At 36.5% G+C, this 25,333-nt stretch overlaps 1 protein-coding gene across 1 annotated transcript; it reads right to left on the bottom strand.

Annotated features, from left to right (window-relative positions):
• Nucleotides 1-16,143: 16,143 nt before the first annotated feature.
• Nucleotides 16,144-24,735, bottom strand: LOC122292176 (linoleate 13S-lipoxygenase 2-1, chloroplastic-like). The gene is made up of 9 exons (XM_043100408.1): nt 24,304-24,735; nt 22,882-23,150; nt 21,503-21,740; nt 18,981-19,310; nt 18,806-18,891; nt 18,063-18,173; nt 17,617-17,918; nt 17,128-17,394; nt 16,144-16,981 (listed from the first exon to the last, which is right to left on the bottom strand). The coding sequence occupies exons 1-9, from the start codon at nt 24,671-24,673 to the stop codon at nt 16,222-16,224; spliced, it is 2,733 nt and encodes a 910-aa protein (XP_042956342.1). The 5' UTR covers nt 24,674-24,735; the 3' UTR covers nt 16,144-16,221.
• Nucleotides 24,736-25,333: the final 598 nt, after the last annotated feature.

Raw genomic sequence — 25,333 nt, 5'->3', positions numbered from 1 at the left:
AGGCCATGTACAAACTACCGAAATAAAAAAGAAACTAGTAGCTAACAACTGGAATACAAACACACGTAAAACATAAGCATAACTAGCGAAAATAAACATGCAACAGAAAAACTATGTAAAACTACATCAAGCTACATCAAACTCTCAACTGCAAATGACCCAATCCACCCCCGCGTAGCCTCCTCGTTCTTCACATGCTCATGACCACGACCCCGTCTACTTTCTTTACATACATCCAACCTTGCCGCATGCATGCCACGCACATTCAAGCCTCACTCTTTGATACTTGGGGTTCGGCTTTGGGTTTCTCTTAGACTTACGTGGCCTATCAATATATGAGGAATCTAATTATCTACGAGATAAAATAAAAGTATCTAATATCCCATTGCAACAATTTTCGTTTTCTAATTGTTGAGATCAAGTAGATATCAAAAATTGTTCAAGGGAATAAATGTTCTTGATGAGTTTGTAATGACGTCGTTGGAATATCTCTTTGAATTATACATATATATGATATAGGAAGATGTTGAGATCATGCAACAGATGGATTTGGACGCACAGAGCTTCTCAATCCCCTGGTCCCGAATTTTACCAAGCAATTAAAGACTCTCATTTGCTCATTTTCTATAATTTTATGTCATAGGAAAGGGGATCAGGGAAAAAAGGGAATTGACATAAAATTAGTGATACCTCAAGTGTTTAATTTACATGAGGATTATGTACATATCAAGTGTTTAATTTAAAAGAATAATTGCAATAATCATAAGCTCACTCCAAATTCCTCTCCTAGGGTTTCCTTTGTAGAGGTTTTCCTTATTGCCCTGGTCCAGTTTGCTTCATTTTCTACTTGAGAGTATGATTATAGAGGATGATCTTCCTGTTCTTTATATGAAGCTTCCTTTAACTGAGAAGCTGGAAAGTGAGGATATGGTTATAGAATCAGAAAACTTGGAGGATGTGTTGCCTCGCAGGGGAAAGTGTTTGTTTATAAAGCTTTTTACGGAGAAGTATTTTAATCGAGAAGCTTTTAAGGGTATGATGCCAAAAGTATGGCGGACAGTCATGGGTGTTAGCTTTCAGGATCTCTTGGCTGCGTTGTTTCTTGTTGAATTTGAAGATAACAAAGATAAAGAGAAGGTTTTGAGGGAGGGGCCATGGACCTTTGATAAACATCTAGTCCTGGTAGCGGAGGCAGATGGAAGGCTTCAAGTGCAATAGATTAAGTTGGAGACTGCTTCGTTCTGGGTCAAACTTCACGACCTTCCTATTATGGCATGAAATGTGCATGTTGGTTAGAAACTCGGGGAGAAGATAGGGTCTGTTGAAGAGGTGGATTTGGAGAATGGGGAAGTGGAATGGGGTGAGTATTTGAGAGTGAGGGTTAAGCTAAATCTAAATGATCCCCTTTTACAAGGATCCAAGTTATCTATTGGAGGTGGTGATCTCGTTTGGTTTCATTTTTCCTACGAACGGTTGCCAAACTTTTGCTACTGGTGTGGTAAGATGGGCCATGTTGATAAAGATTACATTAGTAGGGAAGGCGTCTCTGGAATGACAAATCTGGATGTTCAACCTCATGGGATGTGGTTACGGGTGGGAAGCTTTAATGAAAGAAAGAATCAAGTGCGAGGCCGAAATTCAGGGTCTATGAAGGTGGATCATAATGCAATAAGGAGTTCAGTCTCATCCAGCTCATTGAATGGTGCTGGTCCAACGACAAAGGAAGAGCCTGCTATGGCAGATGGTCATTGTTCCGGCGGTGGTGGTCTCGGTGACGGGGACGATGTAACGGTTATAGATTCCATGGAGGCGGGTGTAGCGGAGAAGAAGGCTGGTTTTCAGGAGTGTACATTACCCATTAGTGCTCTGCATGTGAGTAAAACGAATACGTTATTTACAGTGCTTGAGGGTGAAGTAAATGGGGGTAATGGAGGAGGTAGATGGGCTTTGTGGAGATGCTTTTGATGATGGGCTTTTTGAGGTTCAGGTCCAATCTGGGCCCAAGCCTATGGAGGGCCCTGGTTTGTTGAGGAAGCCCAACCCCTTGTGTGGTCATAGATGGCGTCGTTTAACTCCGAAACGACCAGCCTTAATATTATCTCTTGTGAAGTTGTGAATCTAGAAAGCAATAAGAAGAGAAAGCAGAGGAAAGTTAAAGAAGAAGCGATTCGGAATGTGCGAAAGAAGAATGAACCAGAGAGAAGTGGTTCAAATGAGGCTGTATGTTCTAATGAGGTGAAGCTGGCAGAAATTCCCATGCTATTGGCAGTGGCTTTTGAAAAGTACCGTCGGCAGCCATGAAAATCTTATCCTGGAATGCCCGTGGGCTTGGGAACCGACATGGCATTCGTAACCTCTGCGATTTGATCAAGAGGGAAGCGCCCGACGTTTTGTTTCTTCAAGAAACCAGACTCAGTGTATGAGAGGCTGAAAATTGTAAGTTTAAACTTGGCTACCTGAATTGTTTAGCTGTGTGTGCGAATGGTAGAAAAGGGGGTATTGCTTTATATTGGGGACGAGATGTAGTTCTTTCAATTGTTAATTATTCTTCATTTCATATTGATGCTGTTGTTAGTGATGATACGGTAGTTGAGGGACATTGGTTCTTAACTGCTATTTATGGGTTTCCTGAAACTCACTTGCGATATAGGACCTGGGATCTTCTTAGGAGCCTAAGACGGTTGAATGGGGAGGCTTGGTTAGTTATGGGGGATTTGAATGAGATCATGTTTCGCCATGAAAAAACAGGGGGGGAATCCTAAATCGGAGAGTCAACTTGCTGCCTTTTGGGATGTAGTTGAGGATTGTGAGTTATGTGATTTGGGGTTCAATGGATATAAATTTACGTGGTCTAATAGAAGAGAAGGCCATTACTGTGTCAACAAAAGACTAGATAGGTTCCTTGCCAACTTAACTTCATGGAACTCTTATCTAAATGCAAAGATTATTCATGGGCTTGTGGCTTATTCGGATCATTTACCAATCTGGATAGAAGTGGAGGGAGATTATGAGATTTCTAACAAAAAGAAAAAAACTTTTTCGGTTTGAGGAAATGTGGGTTGGAAATATAGAGTGTGAAGCCATTATTAAAGATCAATGGATGTTGGGTAATGCTCAATCAAGAATGGAGGATGTAGAGGGGATGATTCGGGAGAGTGGAGTGAAGCTACAGTTATGGAACAAAAATAGTTTTGAGAATGTCCAGAAGAAACATTTTTGATATCTCAGCTTTAAATGTAGCTAGAAAGGAGGTACATATCTGGTTGGAGTGAGATGAAGTGATGCGGCGATAGCATTCCAAGGTTTTATGGTTAAAAGAAGGGGATCAAAATTCTCGATATTTTCATATGAAAGCCTCTCAAAGGAGAAAAAAGAATAGATTGATGAGGATTCAGGATGAGAGGGGGCAGTGGCATGAGAGGTCTAATATGGATAAGGTAATTCTTGATTACTTTAGAGATTTATTCACTTCTTCAAATCCGAATGAGTCTCTAGAGTTCTTGAATGGATTAAGGGGAAGAGTCACTCCAAATATGAATGAAGATTTAAGCAGAGCATATACTGAAGAGGAGGTTAAGGAAGCTTTGCAGCATATGAATCCTTCCAAAGCTCTAGGCCCAGATGGTATGTCGCCAATTTTTTTTCAAAAATATTAGCATGTGGTGGGGAGTTCTGTCACTGTAGCTGTCTTGAATGCCCTCAATTCAGGTTGTTTTCCATCTTCTCTCAATCATACATTTATTACTTTGATTCCAAAGAAGAAGTCTCCAATTAGAGTTACGGATTATAGGCCGATCAGTTTATGCAATGTGGCCTACAAATTGATTGCTAAAGTCATTGCAAATATTCTGAAATTGGTGTTAACAAGTATTATTGGGGAATGTCAAAGTGCATTTGTGCCGGGGCGTTTAATTATTGATAATGTCCTCATAGCCTATGAATTAATTCATTTTTTTAGGCTTAAGAGAACAGGGAAGAAGGGTTTTATGTCTTTGAAATTGGATATGAGTAAAGTGTATGATAGGGTGGAGTGGGGTTTTTTGAAATCTATTATGGAGGTGTTGGGTTACAATGAGGGGTTTGTCAAGTTGATCATGTTGTGTGTTAGTTCAGTTTCTTTCTCTATGCTTATCAATGGTGAACCTAAGGGGCCTATTATTCCATCTAGAAGACTTATACAAGGGGACCCATTGTCCCCCTATATTTTTCTTGTGTTCTGAGGGGTTAACCACTTTATTAAAGGAAGCTAGGCCGAGAAAGCAACTTTCAGGTGAATGTGCCAAGTAGAACCCGCAAGGAGTTTAAAAACTTATGGGGCATCCAACAGTATGAGAAGTACCTTGGTTTACCACCCTTTGTTGGAAGATCTAGAGCTCAAGCTTTTCAATCTATTAAACAAAGGGTTTGGTAGAAATTGCAAACTTGGAAAGAGAAGTTGCTTTCTCAAGAGGGTAAGGAAATTTTGTTAAAGGTAGTGGCGCTCTCTATTCCTTCCTACTCTATGAGTTGCTTTCTTCTTCCATCTAGTTTATGTGATGATTTAGAGGGCATGATGGCTCGGTTTTGGTGGGGCCAAAAGGATAATGAGGGGAAAATACATTGGTTGAGCTGGAATAAAATGTGTGCTAGTAAATCTTGGGGAGGTTTGGGTTTTAAGAAGTTGAGAATTTACAATTTGGCTATGTTAACTAAACAAGGGTGGAGGTTGCTCCAAGATGAGACTTCCTTACTTCATAGGCTGCTAAAAGCTAAGCATTTTCCATCTTCAAATTTTTTGGCAGTTGGTTGGATTAGGTCTCCATCCTTTTCTTGGAGAGGGATTTAGGAGGCAAGAAAATGTGTTGTGGATGGCTATAGATGGAGGATAGGAGATGGACATTCTGTTAATATTTGGCTTGATAAATGGATTACAGGTCATAATTCTTTGGTGAAGGAAGGGATTGAGATAAGAGAGGGAACTGGGCTGGACTGCGTGAGTACTCTGTTTTTTTAGGCCTCTAGATCATGGGATATGGAAAAACTTAGAGCTCTCTTTAATCCAAGAATTGTAATGGACATCTTGAAAATATCCTTTGGTGCTGAGAATAGTGGAGATAAAAGAGTTTGAGACTTTGAAAGAAGTGGTTTATTCAGTGTTAGGAGCTGCTACCGATTCATCATGGATCAACAAAGTCCTCATGAAGTTGAATCCTCAACTGCTAGCAATCAAAGAATGATTTGGAAACCTATTTGGAAGATGCCAGTTCCTAACAAGATAAAAATATTTGCTTGGTGTGCTTGCAAGGATGGATTGCCTACAAAGACAAATTTATTACTTAAACATATTCCTATTAATGGGATTTGTAGTTTTTGTAATGAAAAAGAAGAAGGAATTTTTCATGCTTTGGTGGGCTGTAAGTTACTGCAGGGAACTTGGATAAAAGTTTTACCTATACTTGGTGCTAATAATTCTTTAAATGTTCTAGAAATGGCTCTCAAGTTTTGCAAGGCTAAAGTTTGGGATAGTCTATCAACTTTTTTCACTGTGGCTTGGGGATTTTGGCACCGGTGGAATAAATTTTTTCATGATCAAATTGTCATTCCTCCCCACCATGCAGCTCAACATGCACTATCTTTGCTGAAGAATTATAAAGCTGTTTACAAGAAGAACAAAGGCAAGTGCAAGATTTTTACAAGTGGAAGGTGCCTCAAGAAGACTTTCTAAAGTTGAATGTGGATGGATCATTATGTTCAAAGGATGGAAGAGCAGGAACTGGAGCCATTTTGCCGGATAACACTAGAAGAACTTTGCTAGCAGCAACTACACCCGAAGTGGCTGTTGATGAGGTGGAGCACATTGAGTTGCTAGCTATACTTCGTGGGCTTCAATTCTGTGCAGGTATGAGTATTCCTAATATCCAAGTGGAAAGTGATTGCCTTACGGTGATTGAGGCATTGAATCAAGATAGTATGTCTAATTCTTTGCTTGGTGGAATTTATTCTAAGATTAAACAGTTACCTTCTCTTTTTGGGAAATGTTTGTTCACATTTGTTTATAGAGAAGCTAATATGTCTGCTCATTCACTTGCTCAATATAGTAGAAATGTTGAAAATATCACCATGTGGTAAGATTGTATTCTAGGCTTTTTATCTCAAATCTTATGATTTGATCTATGTCTATAATCTTCTCTTTGATTAATGAAGTTTGAAGTTTGATTATCAAAAAATAAAAATAAAAATTTGACTTAAAAGACAAATCTCAGAAATTAATTGTATATTTAATATTTTTAACTCAATTCTAATTTAATGGTCATTGGCAGCTGGAAAGCTAAGTGGGCGTGTGAAAAGTGAAGGAGTTAATTACTATAACAACCTCATAAACGAGTCCCTAAACAAAGGTCCCTAATGTTCGTACAATCACTTTTACAAATTTTTTTTTTATATATAATTAATGTAATTAGTCAAAATAATTATTTTATATTAAAAAAAGTGACAATTAATTATATTATTAAAATGCATAAAAAAATATATAAAAATAACCGTACATATATAAAAATTTTGTATATTGCATATTTTTTTTTTTGATACTCAAACTTTCAACTTCATTAAATCAAAGAGAAGATTACAGACATAAATCAAACCATAAGGTTTGAGATAAAAGGTCCGAAATACAATCCCACCAAGTTGCAATACTATCAAGTTGTCTACCATGTTGAGCTAAAGAATGGGCTGCCTTGTTGGCTTCCCTATAAACATGGGTAAACAAGCAATTTCAGAACAAAGAAGACAACTTCTGAATCTCCAAATACAGCCCTCCATACTGTGAGTTGAGCATACTATCACTGTTTAAAGCTTCAATTACCAAAAGACAATCGCTTTCCACTTGGATATTAGAAATACCCATACCTGTACAAAGCTGTAGCCCACGGAAAATACCTAAAAGTTCAATGTGCTCCACTTCATCAACACATACTTCTGGTATTGCTGCTGCCAATAGAGTGCTACCCTTAAGATCTCGTAATATAGCTCCAATACCAGCTGCTCCAGTTTCTATATGCAAAGAACCATCAACGTTAAGCTTCATAAAATCTGCTTGAGGCACCTGCCAGTGGTAAAGAGCTGGCACTTGGGTTCGGTTATGTTTTTGCACAGACTTAAAACTTCTCAACACAGATAAAGCATGATCAGCAGCACAATATGGAGAAACAATAATTTGATCATGATAAAACTTATTGAGTCTATACCAAAAACCCCAAGCCACTGTAAAGAAAATAGATAAACTCTCCCATCTCTTATCCAAACAAAACTGGAAAGCAAGATCAAAAAAATTTGAATGAGATGATGCATGCATAGAAGGAAGGACTTTCAGCCAAGTTCTTTCCAGTAATTTACAGCCCACCAATGCATGATAAACACCCTCTTCCTGCTCCATACAGAAATTGCAAAGCCCATTTATAGGAACATGTTTTAGCAAAAGATTAGACTTTGTTGGTAACCCATCTTTGCAAGCACGCCATGCAAAAATTTTTATCTTGTTTGGAACCGGCAATTTCCATAAATGTTTCCAGAGCATTCTGTGAGATGTAGCATGAGAAGATTCAGCTGCTTGAAAACCTTGTTTATCCATAATGAACCGGTAGCAACTCCTGACACTAAAAACACCATTTCTTTCAAACTCCCACACCCTTTTATCTCCTTGATTCGCAGCACCACATGGCATTTTCAGAATTTCCATAACTAAACTTGGATTAAAGAGAGCTCTAAGTTTGTCTATATCCCAAGAAACAGAATCTTCAGAGAGAAGACTATTAACACAATCCTGTTCAGTTCCCCTTCTTATCTCAATACCCTCCTTCTCCAAAGAGGCATGGCCTGGGATCCACTTATCACTCCAAATATTAACACTAGTGCCATCACCTATCCGCAATCTACTCCCATCCACAGCCCACTTTCGAGCCTCCCAAATCCCTCTCCAAGAGTAAGAAGGACAGCGACCCAATCCTGTTGTCAAAAAATTTGAAGATGGAAAATATTTAGCATTTAGAAGTCTATGAAGTAAAGAACCCTCATCTTGGAGCAAACGCCACCCTTGTTTAGCTAACATAGCTAAGTTATGAAATTTCAGATTTTTAAAACCCAAACCGCCCCATGCTTTCGAAGAACACATTTTATTTCAGCTTAACCAATGTATTTTCCTTTCATTATCCTTATGACCCCACCAAAAACGAGCCATCATTGCCTCCAATTCATCACATAAAGTAGAAGGAAGAAGAAAACAGCTCATAGAATAGGATGGAATTGAAAGAGCGACTGCTTTGATCAAGATTTCCTTACCCCCTTGAGAAAGCAATTTTTCCTTCCAAATTTGCAGCTTCTGCCACACCCTCTGTTTAATTGACTGAAATGCTCGGCCTCTAGATCTTCCGACTAAAGGTGGCAAGCCGAGATACCGCTCATACTGTTGAATGTCAGAATTACCCCATAAATTTTTAATATCTTTTTGGGTGCTCCTGGACACATTTCTACTGAAAACCATTGCTGTTTTTTCTCTGTTTATCCGCTGACCAGAGACCTCCTCATACCTTGTCAAAATAGCTTGAATCCGTCTGTTTTCTTCTAAATCAGCCTTACAAAAAATCAAGCTATCATCAGCAAATAATAAATTATTAATGTTCGGGGCCCCTCTACATATTTTAATGCCTGAAAGTTGTCTCCTCATTCTCGCTTCTTTCAATAAAAATGTTAAACCTTCAGAACATAAGAGAAAAAGATAGGGGGACAAAGGATCTCCTTGTCGAAGCCCTCTAGAAGGAAAAATAGGACCCTTAGGTTCCCCATTAATAAGCACCGAGAAATAGACCGAGCTAACACACTGCATAATCAGCCTCACAAAGCCCTCACTAAAACCCAATACCTCCATAATAGATTTCAAAAAGCCCCACTCCACCCTATCATACGCTTTGCTCATGTCCAATTTCAAAGACATAAAACCCTTCTTCCCTGTTCGCTTAAGCCTCAAATAATGAATCACTTCATAAGCGATAAGGACATTATCAGTAATAAGACGCCCGGGCACAAATGCACTTTGACATTCCCCAATAATATGAGATAAAACCAGTTTCAGCCGATTTGCAATAACCTTTGCAATCAGTTTATAAACCACATTGCATAGGCTAATAGGTCTATAATCAGTAACTCTTATTGGAGATTTCTTTTTGGGAATCAAAGAAATAAAGGTGTGATTAATAGAAGAAGGAAAAGAACCTGTATTGAGGGCATGCAGCACTGTTGCAGTTACTGAACCTCCAACCACCTGCCAATATTTTTGGAAAAATATTGGCGACATGCCATCCGGGCCCGGAGCCTTAGAGGGATTCATTTGTTGCAAAGCTATCTTAACCTCATCAGCCGAATATACACGTGTCAATTCTACATTCATACTTGGAGTGACTCTTCCCCTTAAATCATGCAGAAAATCTAGTGAAGCAGTCGGATTTGAAGAAGAGAATAGTTCACTAAAATAATCCAGAATAACATTGTCCATATTAGCCCTCTCATGCCACTGTCCTTGTTCATCCTGAATTCTTTGCAAACAATTCTTTTTCCTTCGTTGAGATGCTTTCATGTGAAAGTATCGGGAGTTATGGTCACCTTCTTTTAACCATAGAGCCTTAGAACATTGTCACCACATCACTTCATCTCTCTCCAACCAGATAGCCACCTCTTTTCGAGCAACATTTAATGCTGGAACATCCAACCACCGATGATCATCATATACCTGCTGCAATTTCAAGTTAGCTTGTTGAAGCTTTTTCTGAACATTCCCAAAGCAAGTTCTGTTCCAGTTGTGCAGCTTAAGCCTACTCTTCCTAATCATATCCGCCACCTCCTCCAAACGTGGATGAACAGACCCCATTCGCCATGTATCCTTAATAATAGCTTCACAATCTAGATTTCCAACCCACATTTCCTCAAACCGAAATAGTTTTTTCTTTCTATGATGGAAATTTGTATCACCCTCCAAATCCAACCAAATCGGAAGATGGTCAGAATAAGCCGCAAAGCCATGAAGCACCTTCGCATTCGGATAAGAATTCCACAAACTGGAATTGGCAAGGAACCTATCCAAACGTTCATTGATACAAGCGGAACCTTCCCTCATATTTGACCACATAAATTTGTACCCAGTGAACCCCAATTCACGCAACTCACACTCCTCAACAACATCTCGGAACGCAGATAATTGAGCATCCGGTTTCGGAATCCCCCCTTGTTTCTCATGATGGAACAACATTTCATTCAGATCACCCATGACTAACCATGCCTCCCCACGTGAGCGTCTAAGACGCCTAAGGAGGGACCAGGTTCTATGCCGTAAATGGGTTTCGGGAACCCCATACAAAGCTGTTAAAAACCAACGCCCTCCTACTACATTCTCATCACTAATTTCAGCATCTATGTGGATTGAAGAAAAATTAACAATAGAAAGTACTACTTCTTTCCCCCAATATAGAGCAAGACCCCCTTTTCGACCATTTGAACATATTGCTAGACAATTAGAAAAACCAAGTTTAAACTTACAGTTTTCGCATCTCGAGCACTAAGCCGGGTCTCTTGAAGGAAAAGAACGTCGGGAGCTTCCCTCTTCGTTAGAGCGCAGAGGTGTCGAATGCCTCGTGGGTTCCCAAGCCCACGAGCATTCCAAGCCAGGACTTTCATGGCTGCCGGCGGGGCTGTACAACAGCCACCGCCGATAACTCAGTACATCCCTCCAAAGCCGCATCCATGAGAGTCGGTGTTGCAGAAGTCCTCCCAGCCGCATATCTTGTTCGAACATGCCTTACAGAGTTTGTATGGGTGTTGCTCTGTTTCCTCTTTCTGCCGCTATCCGGAATCGCAACCTCAAGAGAAGACTTAGGTTTTGACGTTTTAGACTTAAACGATAGCCTACCAATTCGTTTACTTCCATATGTCGAAGTCGACTTTAGTAATGGGCTGGACAGCTCCTCAGCTGATGGTCCTACCTCCACCGGAACTTCAACAAGCCCATTATCGAACGACCCACCAGACAGCCCTTCTTCAAAAGCCCCAACCAAAGGCCCATCCACCCCCTCTAGAGTCCCGTGAACAACTCCTTCACTGATCCCATTACCACCAACTTCTGTCAACGAACCGTTTGAAACCGAATGAAGTACGTTACTCGGTAACGGAACTCCCTGCAAATCAGCTATCTTCTCCGTGGGCAGAGTAACCGTTACAGTTTGACCAACACCAGAATTACCGGCTAAACTATTCCCGGCAGCAAGACCTGATTCCGTTGCCGACGAAGGTACAGAATTTTTCAACGAACTACTCGGAGCAGAATGTTCTTTAACAGAATCAAGCTTTACTTCTCCTGAAAATCGACTCCGTACTGAGTTCTTCTTCTCATTGAAACTACCGGAATGTAACCACAAACCGTATGGTTGAAAAACCGTAGCACCGTCCAGACCAGAAAGACCCTCCCTTTCACTGCAGTCTTTATCAACATGACCCAATCGCACACACCAGTAGTAGAAGTTAGGCAGCCGCTCGTAAGAAAAATGAATCCAAACCAACTGACCACCTCCAACAGACAACTTAGACCCCCGTAGGAGAGGTTCATTCACATTAAGCTTGACCCTCACTCTCAAATACTCGCCCCATTCCACTTCACCATTCTCCAGATCAACGTCTTCAACTAAGCCAATCTTCTCCCCTAGCTTCCGACCCACATGGACATTACGAGCCATTATGGGAAGATCGTGTAAGCAAACCCAAAAGGATGCAGTCTCCATCTTAATCTGGTGAACTTGACGACGACCATCTGCTTCAGCGAACAAAACCAAGTGCTTGTCGAAAGTCCATGGCCCCTCTCTTAGAACCTTCGCTTTATCACTCACATCCTCAAACTCGACAAGAAATAGCGTTGGTGAGAGATCACGAAACCGGACTCCCTTTACAGGCCTCCATATTTTCCGCATCGTACCCTTAAACGCCTCCTGGTTGAAGTATTTCCAAGTATAGAGTTGCATAAACAAACATTTTCCCCCCCGAGGCAAAACGTCCTCCAAATTCTCCAGCCCAATAACCAAGGACACCTATTAATAACAATTAACATGCAATACTGTATATTGCATATTTATTTATCATAAAAAAATCAACATTAATAGCAGTAGCTTTATTATTTTAACTTAGAATAATTAGTCAAATTATAAACTTTTTCAATCATTCAACCTGATCATAGGATGGACTAGAATACAGAAAAAAAAAAAGAAAAAAAAGAAAAAAAGGATGTATATTTACGTAGAAATGTTAAACCTACAAATAGAAATTTCAACAGAGATCCCGATAGGGGCATTTGTTTTTTTTTTTTTAACTTAGTGATTAAGGTAGTATTTTTTTAATAATATTATATTTTTTTAATTTTTTATAAATATTTAAAAATATTAAAAAATATATATATAAATTTTTTTTTGCACTTTTTGGAATCCCAATGTAGGGCTGTAGAGCCACTTACATTGTTTACTTAATACTATTCACCCCACCTATTGACCTCACCAGATTTTCCACGGTTTGGAATCATTTGTGCAATTTACTTTTTTATCAAAATTCTCAGCATAGTTTTGTTTCGTAAAAAAATGACATTTTCCGATCTGATCCAAATTAAATTGCTCCACTCTTTTTTCTTTTGGTTTTCATTCCCTTGTTTTTCCTACTAGTTTGGAGTAAAAATGTTTGAAATTTATATATTGTTTAAGATATTTACTAGCACTACAAGGAATTTGACTTTTTGCAGCATTTTTCATTTTGTTGCAACAAAAATCACTGCAATTGATGACTTTTTACAACGTTTTATAACTCCTTGCTTGCTTTTGTTATAATAGCCCACTTTAAAATAGGCGGTCACTTAACTTTATTTTTACAGCATTTTTTCCTTTATTAAAGCGAAACTAGGCGTTGCAATAAGATGAGTTTTATTACAGCAGGGTACTATCGTTGCTAATGCATCTCGGCGCCAACTTACAGAAATACTTTTAGATTTTTCCCTTGAAATCACATTACCCTACTCTGTTACCGAGTTCCTTCTCCATTTCGACGTTCAAAGCCATTTTTCCTACCTTCAATGCCAGGTAACGAACTTGATACACACGGTGTAGTATCTACCTCCATCGTCGAGTACGGCCTGAGCCCTAGATTCTCCTCCACTCCATTTGCCTTCCGCAAAAGCCACGGTCAACGTTCCCTCCCCATACGATCTCCATTCCTCCTTTGTTACTATCGGAGTATTTTTTGAGCCGATATATTTTCACTATCGGTTGCCAAACGTTTTCGAGCAAGACGCTTGGGTGTTTACATACCCAATCTCACCACAGGTATCTCTGCAACGATTGAATCTCTCTCTCCCCCTCATTTGCGCTTGTTGGTTTACAAAAATGGGAGCTTTTTGTTTGTAGACTATTTTCCAGTTGTTTGAATCTGAAAGCATCTCCTTTCTTGCACCATTTCTTTTTGTTATCTACATTTTGGCTACGGGTTGACGTGGGTATTTTATAAAAAGAGCTTGGGTGATAATTTTAACCTGTTTGTCCTCTGATTGGCATAATTTTTGCTTGAAATCAAAATCCCTAATTAGATGACTAGTTATCCAATGTGAAGATAGGTTTTGAATAGCCTAAAAAAATTGGTTCTACTAATTGTATATTCTATTAAACTTAGATGCTTAAAAGTTTGCTTATTCCAATGTGAATGTGCCTAGGCATGAAAATCTAAACCAACCCTTACGTGGGATATATGATTACATTTTAGAAATTTCTCATCTATTTTATGTTACATATTCAACGTAGGAAAAATGTGGGTATGACTCTGTTAGGAGAGACTAATTGTGTGATAGGGGAGCTTGAGCAAACTGCATACAGACATTGCAGTGAGTTTCTTATACCCTAAATTGAATGATATAGAGTTTTCTATCCTTTTCTTACAACGGTTACTTGTAGTAGTTTGAATTGAAAGGGGGGTCTAGGTTAATTTAAAACATTCATTTGAGATGTCTTGGTCCATTGGCCCAAGTCAACATGTATGATAAAATGTGCAGCACTATCCTGCCTGATGGCTGGTGGGTGCAACCCAGTTTAACATGACCCTAATTTAGGTGACTTAACCTACTAAATTTTCTCCTTTATAGTCTTCATTCCATATACATATACCACAGCCCTCACCTCTCTGCCTTTCATATAAATTTACTGCATTCTGGTGCGTAATACAAAATTGTAGCAAAACTAGTTGGAAAAGCTTGTGTCCAATAGAGAGAAAGCATACTGATGCTCCTCTGTGATGAAGCTGCCGTGGGGACCATTGAACATGGCATCAACATCTTAGTCATTTTGGTTTAGAAATATATATGATCAGTCTATATATATATATATATATATATATTTCTAAACCAAAATATATTAATTAGGCTGTAATTGATGACTGGTCTAGTCTGTTAGAAACTGTAGTTAGTTGCAATTTCCTCTTTTGTTTTCTTTTACATTAGATTGTTACCCTTTTATAATGGTTCAGCAAATTAATTACAGCGATTTCTCTCTCGCATATAGATCTGTCAAACATCTTTTCTTTGTGATATACTAAATTTTTTAGTAATTATGGGTGTTTCATTTTTTATCTGTCTTTTCTTCTTTTAGTGCAAACAATACCACTGTGAACCATGGATGCTACTGTGACTAACTCATGGAGACTGATATGGCTATATGTGAACCTGATTGGCCTTACTGTCAAGCTTGGCTTTTTTTTTTACGTAGAAAAAAGCTAGTCATCTCTCTTCATCACTATTGTTATAATTTTAAGAGATTAGTTGACTTTGTGCTAAGATGCAGGTGCATACATTCTAACTTAAATATAATTTCCTTTTTCCCCCCTCTAGCTTTGCTATCTCATTATTACAATAATTATACCTTGCAGTACTAAGTCAAGATTGCAATTATATATATATATATATTAGAATATATATATTCAAGGGAGCATGTCTTGAGGAATTTCAATTATAACTGAAGTTACTTTCATAAAAACTTTCAAACATCCAATAATGTCTAAAGCAAACCATATTTTCATCCTTTCTCACTATCTATATACTGATAAATTCCAAAATTCCTTCCAGTTTGAACATCAATTGCAAGCTTATAAAATTAAATTCAGTTTCCACTTTTTCTCATCTCCCATATGTTTTTGTGTTTTGTAACTCTAGCAGGCCGTAACTTGGGTACCATTTAAAGCACCAATGATTTATATCTCTACTTAACACTGCATCCATCCAATATCATGCATTAGAAGTTTGTCAGTTCAAATCTCTCTGCACTAGGGCCTTATGCGCAGTGAACATCAGACAAAGAGCTGTAGTAGAGTTATTACAGCACTTTAGACAAGAAATGTTTACACCTTTCTCAGCGTTATGATTTGGTATTTACAACGAAATTGAAACGCTGCAAATAGTACCAATTGCAGCGTTTTTTTATATATGTTGCTATTGATCAAAAAAGAAGGGTTAACAGTGTTGAACGTGCAAGGAACTATTCAACGTTGCAATTGAAGTTTTGCAGCATTTTTATATAGTTTTTGCAACGCTTTTGAGCACTGGAAAAAGTCAAATTCCTTGTAGTGGAGGGATGGTCCGGCCATATATAACCCTTTGCATTTATAGCACAATCAATTCACTGATTTGAAATATTTTGTTATTCGTAGTAATGAAAAAAAAAAAAAAGAAGAAGAAGAAGAAGGAAAAATATGATTTAACAAAGTGTATACAACAAACTTCAAAAAATGGTTGTAAATGATCTCAAATTAGATAAAGAAATGGTGTGATGAATAAAACACCAAATGTGACTAATTTGGGTAGTAGAGATTGTAATATGAGATCCCACCTTTCCTTGAAAGTAGAACATGTGTGAAATGGCCTTTTTCTATATTAATAATGAACATGTCAATGGTTGTTGAAGATCATGTTGCATTAATCGAGTGTATTAATAGTTCTTTAAAGTGGTAATTGTTTGGTGTTGCGTGCATATATATTGGTTAATTTGTTGTCGCTAAATCTTTTTAGGTTTTATTCAAAATTTAAAAAATATATATGGTTCACCCCATAATATTATCTTTCAAAATATAACAGCTCACACGCAAGCTCTTTATAACTTATGAAACAACATTCTTAAATATGCATTTTCCATTTCAAATGGAAATGCTATAGGGAACTCCTTTTCCAGTCACTCCAGGTTCGGAAAAGGGTTTCAAAAGCTCATAAGGCATAATCCCAGCCCCGCTTCTGTTCTTCAAGTCCCTATTGGCATTCCTCTCATCAATAATCCCTTCAAGCTTCTTCAACCTCCCATTAAATCTCTCAAAGGCAGCATTTATATATGGAGTCTCAGCCCATGCCGGCTCAATTGCCTTTCCTAGATACTCTTCATCCGGAGAATGATCTGATAGTACGTCCAAAACAGCCATGACTTTTGTTGCTTGAATTTTTGAAGGAAAGCATTGTAAGAGTGCACCTTCAGGCTTTCTCAAGAATTTGGTCCAAAATTCATCAGAAGGTTCTTCAGAGGGCATATTGGTCCTAGCAATAGTAGGCCGATTTGGGAAATAACCAGCGTAGGTGTATTGTCCAAAGTTCACAGCTGCATGGTGACCAGAAGTCACCCATATGATTGTTGTGATAATTTGTATAAGGTCTTTTGAGGTATTGAGGACAGGCCACCATGATTCATCCTTTTTGTCACCATGGCCAACTGTTCGGATTTCTGTCCACCATTCTTGTAACTCTTGATCAGACTCTATGGTCATCGCATTAGGATAATAGTAATTGACATAGTCACTAACCCACTCTTTGATGGTGTCCCAAAGGAGAAGGCCATCATTAGCAAAGGGATAGTCCTCAATTGTCAACTTTAGGCCATGTGGAGCAGTTGGATCTTCAACAGCAAGCCCCCTAGCAAGTAGCGAAGTCAAGAAATTAGGGAATATATTTGGATATAGATCATATTGGCTATAATGTTTATTAAATTTGCCAATACATAGTATTCCTCTTGATTACTTTGATTAAATTTAAATAAGGAAATGTTAATCATAAATCACCTGTTAACTAAATCTGCTGGTAGTGCCTCAAGGTTGAATTGCCACTGCTGGTCATAAGCGACAGAGCTAAATTCCATTGAATACTTTCCGGGTGAGAATGAACTCTCAATAATCCCTCCTGCATTGATGAGAGCTTCTCGAGCGAGAGCATTAATCTCCATAGTGTACCGAAAATGAGGGAGCAATAGTCTATAAATTGGGTGGATTGCACTAAGTTGTCTGTTTGTTGCAATTATATAAGGTTCTGTGCAACAATGAGTTCGTAGCCTGAAATTGAATAGATAAAAGAATATAACACGTTAGCAATTTATTTGTACAAGTGCATTCTTTTCCCTGTTTTATAGCATTATTTGTTGAAGAAAAATGATTCCAAAATATATATATTTCTCAGCCTGATAAAAAGTTAACAGATTTTTTAGTGCATGGATAGAACAAGTATTGGCATATTTCCATACAAGCTACTTGGGTTAAGGGTTGAGGAGGGTATACCAATGACTGACAAGTTGGTGATAACCGGAGTCGTGGGCTAGTACATGAGCTTTGGCAAGCCTCCACATCCAGACACCTGTAGCATCCCAACAGGGTGTGAAAACTTCTCTCCACTGTGGCTTTCCATTGAATGGTGGCCGAGTTAGCTCAATGGCCAAAGGCCTTAACGTGCCCTCTGGGGTAAGAAAGAAGAGCGTCCGTGATCCATACAAAGTTGTACCTTTAATTTCTCTTACTTTGCTCACAAAGGGTAACAATAGATCATGGTAGTCTAAAATGTACAACTTCTTCTGACTTATGGCCTGCATGATTAATGTATATAGTTATAAATAACACCATATTTATATTTGAACGATAGATTATTAATTATAAGAATTAAGGCGTCATAATTTTTATCACCATATATCACATGCAAGTTATCATTTCTATGTTATGGTGTTATTTACCTCCTCAACAGAACAAAAGCCTTTGATTTCTCGCTCAATCATTTCTGTAGTGATTGCTGATTCTTGAGGGCCATAAATCTTTTGGTCAAGCTTACTCTTCAAGGGCCATTCCTAAATCATGATTTTTAAACAAAAGTTTAGTATAAATAAATAGAAACTCACACAGTATCACGTGTGTCTTATAAGGGCCTAAGAGAATACCATACTAGTTTATCATGACATGTTTGACCATAATTAATTCTATAAAGCGATGGTAATAGATCACCATCTTGCTAAACTATTTTTTTTTTATTTACTTTCAAATATATATATTGCTAAAACTTACCAAAAACTTTATATGCAGCTATTTTTACGTAGTCCTTGCATACTCCACTGAAGTGATTGGTTGTGACATATTTTTGTAATATAAAATAAATATTGAATTGTGCCATATCATTGGAGTGCACAAAGAGTACGCAAAAGTGATTATATATAGCATAATTGAAAATTTACCCATTTTGGATGCATGCATGTGTTTATATCTATTATAGTGAAAATATATAATGTTATACTACATCTTCATCTCACTCCTACCCTAAGTCTTATTTACTGATATGGTATATATTGCCCATTAGTCTTATTTTGTTTTTGTTTTTTTTTTTTTTAAAAAAACAAGATTTGATCTAATAGTTGATAAATATATAAGAGTTATCTTAATTCTGATTTATTAAAGATTTTTCATTGTAAATAACTGCAATTCATACCGTGACCAACCGTATGCTATACGGGTTGAGACCTGCAAGAGTCTGCCTGGCAAATTCCTCATCCCTAAACCAAAAGAACTTGTCTCCTACACGTGCCAAAAGAAAAAAAAAAACACTTGGATAAAGATTGCATAGAATGAGAGGATCAAACATAAGTTTGTCTTTGTTTTCTTACTATCCATTGTTTCTGGGGTCTCAAACCGCAATACATCATCTTGGGCGTCAGTAATAGCCTTGACAAGCCTAGGCAGTATGTTGAGTAGGGATACTTTGTTTTTTGCTTTCTTAGGAGTAGGCAAGTCTACCCCCTCATTGAAAAGTGAATCTATGGCCGTGAAGTAAGGGAATCCGAGTTCACTGTCAACGATTGCGGCCTCTAGGGACGGTAGTAATGCATGCAAAACAGAGGATAATGCCTTCACGGAGAATGTTAGCTGCTTTACTTCTGAGAAGGATTCATCCCTTGGAATATAGACGTTGCTACTTCTTTTCTCCGACAATGGATCTAGCATAAATTAAGCAATTGTTAATAGGATAAAAAAGGAATGAAGTTGCATATTAAAAAATTAGAATAAAGAGCTATATTTACTGTGATTATATTTATTATTCGAAGAATATTATTTTAAATTTTAAATTTTATCATCTCAAATCACATTTATTGATGTGACAAATTTATATTTAACTTGTGTTCGTATTCTATAATGTTATACTTCACTGTGAACCATATATAGGACAATGAAAAATCCAAGAGACTTTTCGTGCATGGACTTTCACGATCGAGATGAATGAAAGCTTATTAGTTATAACATTATCATAATATTTTATTTATTTCTTTATTGTTCTATTTTCTTGTATTTTTAATTTTCTTAAGCCCAACAAAATGGGAAAACCCTAAAGACATTTCAACCATGAAAAATGTTAGATACAGTCATAAAATGTGCAAGTGTCGCGCACTCTGATTAGAAAAAGTGAATAAATATGTGATTCATATAAAAATAATTTTTTTAATAATAGATCACACTTTTTTTCAAATTGAGTGCGTGATGCTTATACACTCTATGACTATATCTAGAATTGCTCTTCCATGATACCCATAAAACACATTTCATAACTATTTTTTAAGATGAGGGTATTTTTGTAAAGTGATGCTAATTTTATAAGTGATTTTACAAAAATACATACCCTTCATCATTTAAAATGTAGTTGTAAAAAGTGTTGTTTGTAAATAATTTTCCTTTCATTTTATGCATTTATTGTTTGAGAAATAATTGACAGAACTTGATGTAATTAGTTAGATTATAAATTTACTTTTATTATAAAATAGATCTAATGTATCAAATATATGAAGTTACTATAATTTGTTAAAACATCATGAACTATGGGTCCCTTTACATCGAGCCCATCAACCTTTTATATTTAAGGATCAATTAAATAAGTTTAACTATTACATTTAGAAACAATTAAAATCATAAAAAATGCTCATGCTAATGTCGTATTTTAGTATGTTTTGGTAATTAAAAAGAAAAAAAGAATACAACAGCAAGCGGATAGCTCAACAAAAGATAAGGTTGAAAAGAAAAAAGAGAGAAACATGAAAAATCAATTAATGATATTGCAAATTACATAAGATTTATTCAATATTTTGATATTCTCTCATGACCCAGTCAATTTCTCCTTATTGAGATATTTTTCTCGATGAATGAAAGATTTTATTTGGCGGGCCTTCTTCCACTAAAAAAGTCTTAGCTAGGCGGCTGCCTAATTAGTTGCCTAGTGGAAGAACCAGTCGCCTGCAACGTATATAGTACTACTACTACTACTAGTCAACAATCTAAAAAGTCACGACATTCTAGAATGGTTTCCTGTGATCACGCCTTGACCTTGTCATGATCAATGACTATCGGGACCTTGACCATCATCAAAAGATATATCCATACCTTTTCTTAAAAGCAAACCATAATTTGTTGTCACATATGCACAAGTGGATTGAAAGTCGTTCCAATATATATCCATATTAAATATTGTTCGCGAATGAGACGGCTTTCAGAAAAAGAAATATCGGAGAAACGATCCTTAAGATATTGATTGAGCTTAATTAAATCCATATATAGCATAATATATTGATTGAATATTAATGCACCTCGTTATGTCTATCTTACATCATTATCTTCTTTCAAAACGATCCTTAAGATTAGACTTATTATTTATTGATGATCAGTATGAAATGCAGTACGTACTTCTATATTAGACTTGTATCTATATACTTAATTGTGATGGTTGGGGAGCCATCTTCTAATAAATGTTTCAAAAAAACACCTTCAATATTTCTCATGTTTTATTTTGAAAACTATATAATTAAACAAATAACTATTAATTATGCATAAATCTTTATAAATAATATACAACAACCAAAAAATTTATAAAAATAATTAATCATATAATTCCAGTTAGATCCATAAACCATCTCATGTATTTATGTATGTATGTGTGTATGTATGTATGTATCTACCAATTACATTCCTATCTCACTTTTATCTTATTATGAGGTGTCAATATTGTTCAACAATTTTTTTAAAAAAGGATAATAAATGATTTAAGAATGATGGAAAGTATCGTATTTATAAAAATAAGATGAAAATAAAATAATAGTGTGATATATTGTTGCTCATATAATAATAATGGACAGGATGTACGTACCTTTGTCACTGCTAGGACGTCCAGTTCTGCAACGCCTAGGATATGGATGTTCCTTTCCACCGAGCACAGGTCTTTTAAGATCGTCACTACTATCGGGATCTCCAAGATCATTGTAGACATCGTAATCGTAAACTCTTTCGTAGGTCTTTCGTTCTCCTTCCCCATTTCCTCTCAAAGTGATAAGCTCTTCTTCTCTTAGCCTCTTCAACCCTTTGGGTGTCTCTGATGGCAAGTATGACTACAAATCCACATCCAACACATGATATACATTATTGTCACAAGACAATATTATTATAAATGTAATTCTCTAGGGAATCAAGTGCTTTAAAAAATTAATTTTGAAAGCTCTATGCATTATAAACTATATATCATTATCATGATTTTTTTATTAAAATATAATAAGGTTCACCTAGGAATGTAAATTTTAAATAAGAAAAAATAGAAATTTCTGTAATGTAAATATTGGCTTCGAGTTATTCAAAAACTGGATTTTTTAAATGTGTTAATTATCCGAATTAACTTTCAGATTTAAATTAAATTTGATTAAGATAAATTTACTTATAATAATTACTTTAATTAATATTCATTAAATACTATGCAATTCATATTATCTCTCACCCAAAATAAGTTTTGGAGTACTCCCAATAGCATGCAGTTCCAAGCAGAGATCTATTCCCAATTCTGATGACAACTTAAAAAAACACACACACAAATACTGCTTACTGCTTTATATATATTTAAATTGTCGATTGATTTCGGTGGGTGCACAAATTTGATACTATAATTGTCTTTACGTCGAGTATCATACAAATTTGAAATAAATAAACTCTGTACAGGAATTTTGTCCAAAAAGATTATGTTTGTTTTAAGGTGGGGTTGCAAAAAGGGTACCAGATCAATATGTTTGTTTTAAGGTGGGGTTCAAAAAAAGGGACCACATATTATCGGAGACTGTACGAAACGAGGAATTCCAAAACAAAATAATGCGTTATCTTCATGGAAAGGTATTTATTTTTATTTTTTACAAATTTTTCAAACCAAAATATCTAGATATTATATATATGTATGTGTGTGTGCGCGCGCATATCATGGGATATTGATTCATTTTATTTTATTTATTTATTGTTAATTGGTTAAACTATTGTGGTTCTTTCCCGGTTGTTAACTTGTTTGGTCTGGGACACTTTTTTCTACACTACTGTGTAAGACCTAATTATAATTTTAAGCACTGAGTAGCTAAAAAATAAGGCCTTAATTAATTTCCAAGCTGCATGCATATATATATATATATATTTGTTGAAGTATATTATACGTTTTGTATATGTGCATGTTTAATTAATTTAGTACATAGTTCAAGAAGTTGGAGGGAGCTGGCTGACCTTGTTTGCGAAGAAGACTCTCTTATAAGGATAGTCATCCTTTGAGTGAACCCATGAATCACAGGTGAAATTGACGGGGCCATTAGGGAAGCCATTAAGGGTAATATCCTTGAGATACATCTCCTTGCTGCGCTCATTCTCCACAAAAATGGCACCAACCTCTCCGAAATCTGACGGAACTTCGAAATCTGACACAAATTTCACCTCCCCTTCATCATGGCTCGTCTGTTGTGCGTACCCTTTGATTGTCTCCTTTTCTAATCCCGTCTCTTGAAAATTAAAAAATGTATTAATACTACAATTAACAGTAATACCGCATGTTAATGGACCAGATCATAGAGATCATATTAACTTCACAGTATTATTAATACGGTATTTAGGCAAACCCTAATTTCATGATAGTCGATCGCAGTAAATTTTGCCTTCTCTCTTTCTTTCTCTCCGGCCTGTATATATAATATAATAAAAGACACACCCTTTCGCTTTAAGGGGGACCATACATATATGTGAAGTGCCACCAGCTAGCTGCCAGCTTGATTGTTCTGATCTCGTTTTAGAGTCTGATACGTCACATTACATAATTTGAAAATTCACAAGCTTGATTAATGCTATATATGTCCAGCTCGCCCGTATGATATCTATTAACTTGGATACAAATAGTCATACATGCAGACACATGCATCAGTACTTAACTTACAAACATTTAGTCAGTATATATACAGTAGGATTCTGTCCCCCGGCCTGAGGTTGGTTAAGGAAATCATGTCAAGAATACAATTAGACACATATGTTGGAGATAATAATTAAAAGAAAATATATAAATTTATATAAATAAAATATCATATAAAAATGAGTAATGTTACATATAATCATAAAGTGTACAAGTGCAAGAGTTAGAGTAGGTCAACTATTAAAATATTAGTTTTTTTATATGAATTCCTATTTACTCACTCTTTTAAAAGAGATTGTATAGCGCTTACGCACTCCATGATTGCAAATATAATTTCTTCTCATAAAAATGATGAGGTAAAAACTGTTACTCAGTTAGCCAAATATTCAAAACAAATACAATTAACAAACCAATGCAAGAAGTTCTTCTCACATGAACCGACGAACTAGCCTTCAAATATATATTATTATACGTAGAACTTGCACAAAAATGAGTTGAAAATTTATGGATAATGGATACATGAGAATAAATCATTGGAGATGGAAACAAAGTTCCATTTCAAGCAGGAAAAGCATGTATAATTAAATTGAATAATGATGAACCAATTACAAATTATAAAAGAATAAATATATATTTTCATACATTAAAATGGAGGGGATCAGGGTGGAAACTAAAAAGTCGTTCTTCCAATTTACTTTATATATAATAATTAATTTGTTCGGGTGTGATTAATATTAATCATGAGTACTTACTAGGATCAAGCTGGGCGCTAACAAGCTCCAAGAGGAGTGTTTTACCAAGCCAGTCTATTATATCATCTTTGTTTAGAACAAGGACGTCGGAGAGGAAGCCACCAACAGTAAGTTTCACAGTTACAATGGCTTTGACAGAGGTTGGCTTCTCGGTAGAGCTGGTTGCTACGGCTTTAATATTGCCAGGCACGAAGGCGATTCGAACATTTTTGTTTTTCTTGTGGAATGAGTTCTGCATCGAAAATATGGGAAGGGAGGTAAACCTATTGCCGTTTCCATGGAGGAATGGCTTGTGCAAAAGGAAGCTGGAGGTTTGGGTGGAGGAGGTGGAGGAGAACTGCGACCGGAGACTTAGCTGTGGTTTCAACATGTCTGCGCAATTTTGTGGGAGAAATATTTGGCTTATGGTTAAGATGAAGCAAGCTGTTTATCAATGCTTCGTAAATATAAGAGTTGGGGGCATTTGGTTATTGCAGCAATAATGCTTACAGAAATATGTTTACCTACCATTCTAAGTCGTTTCCACGTGAAAAGTGAGTGGAAATCATGAGGCTGCTGGAATATGTTTCTTCCTAGCTACGAAATTCTGTACTTTTATGGCGGGGTAGGGATCGAGAAAATTCTAAAGACAATATATACATGGAAAAAACGAGGCAATATACATGATATTATGTGGGCCCTTGTTTTTTACTTTTCTTTTCTTTTCTTTTTTCCTCTTGCCCACGGCCTCTAGCTGGGTTTAGGAGGATAGCAAGATGGTTTAGGGTATTGGTCATGCATATAATTGATCAACTTCAAATAGTTGTGGATCGACGCTAGCTCTTGCTAATTAAGACAAGAATAATCTTCTAACCAAATTTCCTTTTCGTTTATAGTCAGAAGGAGAAATTTCTAAACCTTGGTACGTACGTAGGTGCAAGTGGGAAGAAAATTCAAAAGGCATTTGTCAAAGTATCCTTAATTATCCAGAGAATATATCTGGAGAGACAGAATGAGGCTATTTTTCAAAGTATCCTTCATTATCAGAGAA

The sequence above is a fragment of the Carya illinoinensis genome, chromosome 13 (assembly GCF_018687715.1).
Source record: "Carya illinoinensis cultivar Pawnee chromosome 13, C.illinoinensisPawnee_v1, whole genome shotgun sequence".
NCBI lineage: Eukaryota > Viridiplantae > Streptophyta > Magnoliopsida > Fagales > Juglandaceae > Carya > Carya illinoinensis.
Note: the sequence above shows the minus strand (reverse complement) of the source record. Positions and strands in the feature narration are given on the sequence as shown.